This window comes from Pelodiscus sinensis, chromosome 4 (assembly GCF_049634645.1).
Source record: "Pelodiscus sinensis isolate JC-2024 chromosome 4, ASM4963464v1, whole genome shotgun sequence".
Classification (NCBI taxonomy): domain Eukaryota; kingdom Metazoa; phylum Chordata; order Testudines; family Trionychidae; genus Pelodiscus; species Pelodiscus sinensis.
The window spans coordinates 133,072,225-133,074,009 of NC_134714.1; the positions used below are offsets into that span (position 1 = coordinate 133,072,225).

General features: G+C 47.4%; 1 protein-coding gene across 1 annotated transcript; it reads right to left on the reverse strand.

The window, feature by feature from the left end:
- Nucleotides 1-320: 320 nt before the first annotated feature.
- Nucleotides 321-1,259, reverse strand: LOC142829034 (olfactory receptor 8G50-like). Its single transcript, XM_075926101.1, has one exon. It carries the CDS (start codon nt 1,257-1,259, stop codon nt 321-323), a length of 939 nt encoding a protein of 312 aa, XP_075782216.1.
- Nucleotides 1,260-1,785: the final 526 nt, after the last annotated feature.

Sequence of the window (1,785 nt, forward strand, 5' to 3'; positions counted from 1 at the left end):
GAATTGCCCAATGGAATCAACAACACTAGAAAGGAGAGGGGGGCTAGATTTGATGCCCTATCCCCATCCCAATGCAGCCAGTTCCCCATATTGAAAGCACATCACCTCGATTTTTATGCACACACAGAGGCAGTAGCTGAATGCAGCCCTGATCTCAGGGGGAATCTGCAGCCCTTGTTGGAATACAGGCACATGTATAATAACAAGATAATAATGAACAATACCACCATAGGCTCTGCAAAATGACATCACTATAGGGTGGGAACAGAATTCATCTCTTTCCACATCCCATCACTCAACCAGCCCTGGGATGAGCACAATCAAGACTTGGTTACCAGTTTATTCTTCACTTTCCTCAGGGCATCCTTCACCTCCCTGTTCCTCAGGCTGTAGACCATGGGGTTCAACATGGGGATGGCTACCGAATAAAATACGGAGGCTGTTTTACCCACAGCTATGGAATATGCGGAAATGGGAAGGAAACACAAGGAGAGCTGGGTGCCATGAAACATGCCCACCGCACACAAGTGGGAAGCACAGGTGGAGAAGGCTTTGTACCGGCCCTCGGCAGAGCGGATCCGCAGGATGGTGGCGATGATAAAGACATAGGAGAGGAGAATGGTCAAAAGGCTGATCGCTACAGTGTAGGACATGGAAGTAAATATCGCAATCTCAGTGCTACGGATGTCAGAGCAGGAGAGGGACAGCAGTGGCATGGAGTCACAGTAGAAATGATTGATGATGTTGGAGCGGCAGAATGACAGTCGAAATGTAAAACACGTCAGTATCAGTGAATCCACCAACCCCACAGCAAGCACCCCAGCCACCAGGAGGTTACAGCGCTGTCTGGACATGATGACCGTATAGAGCAGCGGGTTACAGATGGCCACATAACGGTCGTACGCCATCACAGCCAGCAAGAGACACTCAGTATCTACACAATGAACAAAGAAATACATTTGCACAGCACAGGCAGTGCGAGAAATGATTTTCTTCTTAGCTAAAAAAATCTGCAACATCTTAGGAACAACCAGTGAGGAATAGCAGAGATCAGAGAAAGACAAAATTTGGAGGAAAAAGTACATGGGGGTGTGGAGTCGGGAGTCAATTGTGATTAAGAAAATCATCCCCCCGTTCCCCACGACGGTGATAACATAAATCAATAGGAACAACACAAACAGGGGGACCTGCAACTCCGGACGGTCGGTCAGTCCTGAGAGAATGAACTCGGTCGCCTCCGAGCGATTTCCTTCTTGCATCTCCTCTGAACCAAGAACAGGCAGGTTCAGGGTTGTGGGCAGGTGGATGGATACGGGAACGTGTCCTTTCACTGTTATGAAGTAAGTGATGAAAAATGGAGGTCAGTTTTTTACTAGGTAGCAGTACGAGATCAGGGAAGGGCTTAGTTCGCAGAGCCAGATGTTCACAGCTGGACTTTGCTCTTGTTTGATCAATTTCACACACCGTACACATACAAAGACACACAGCTTAATCATCCGCCCACACACACAAACGCTCCTGTTCTCTATTCTGAGCAGCAAAAGCGACTTGTAAGTTTATTGTGGGAGAATGAGGGTGAAACCATCTCACTGTGTCTAGACTGGCCAGTTTTTCTGGAAAATCAGCCGCTTTTCTGGAAAAACTTGCCAGCTGTCTACACTGTCCGCTTGAATTTCCACAAAAGCACTGACTTCCTACTGTAAGAAATCAGTGCTTTTTGTGGAAATACTATGCTGCTCCCATTCGAGCAAAAGTCCCTTTTGCGTAAAGCTTTTGCGCAAAAGG

What these genes read in the sequence shown, in the direction of transcription:
- LOC142829034 (XM_075926101.1), bottom strand. Translation starts at nt 1,259, where the DNA reads ATGCAAGAAGGAAATCGCTCGGAGGCGACCGAGTTCATTCTCTCAGGA.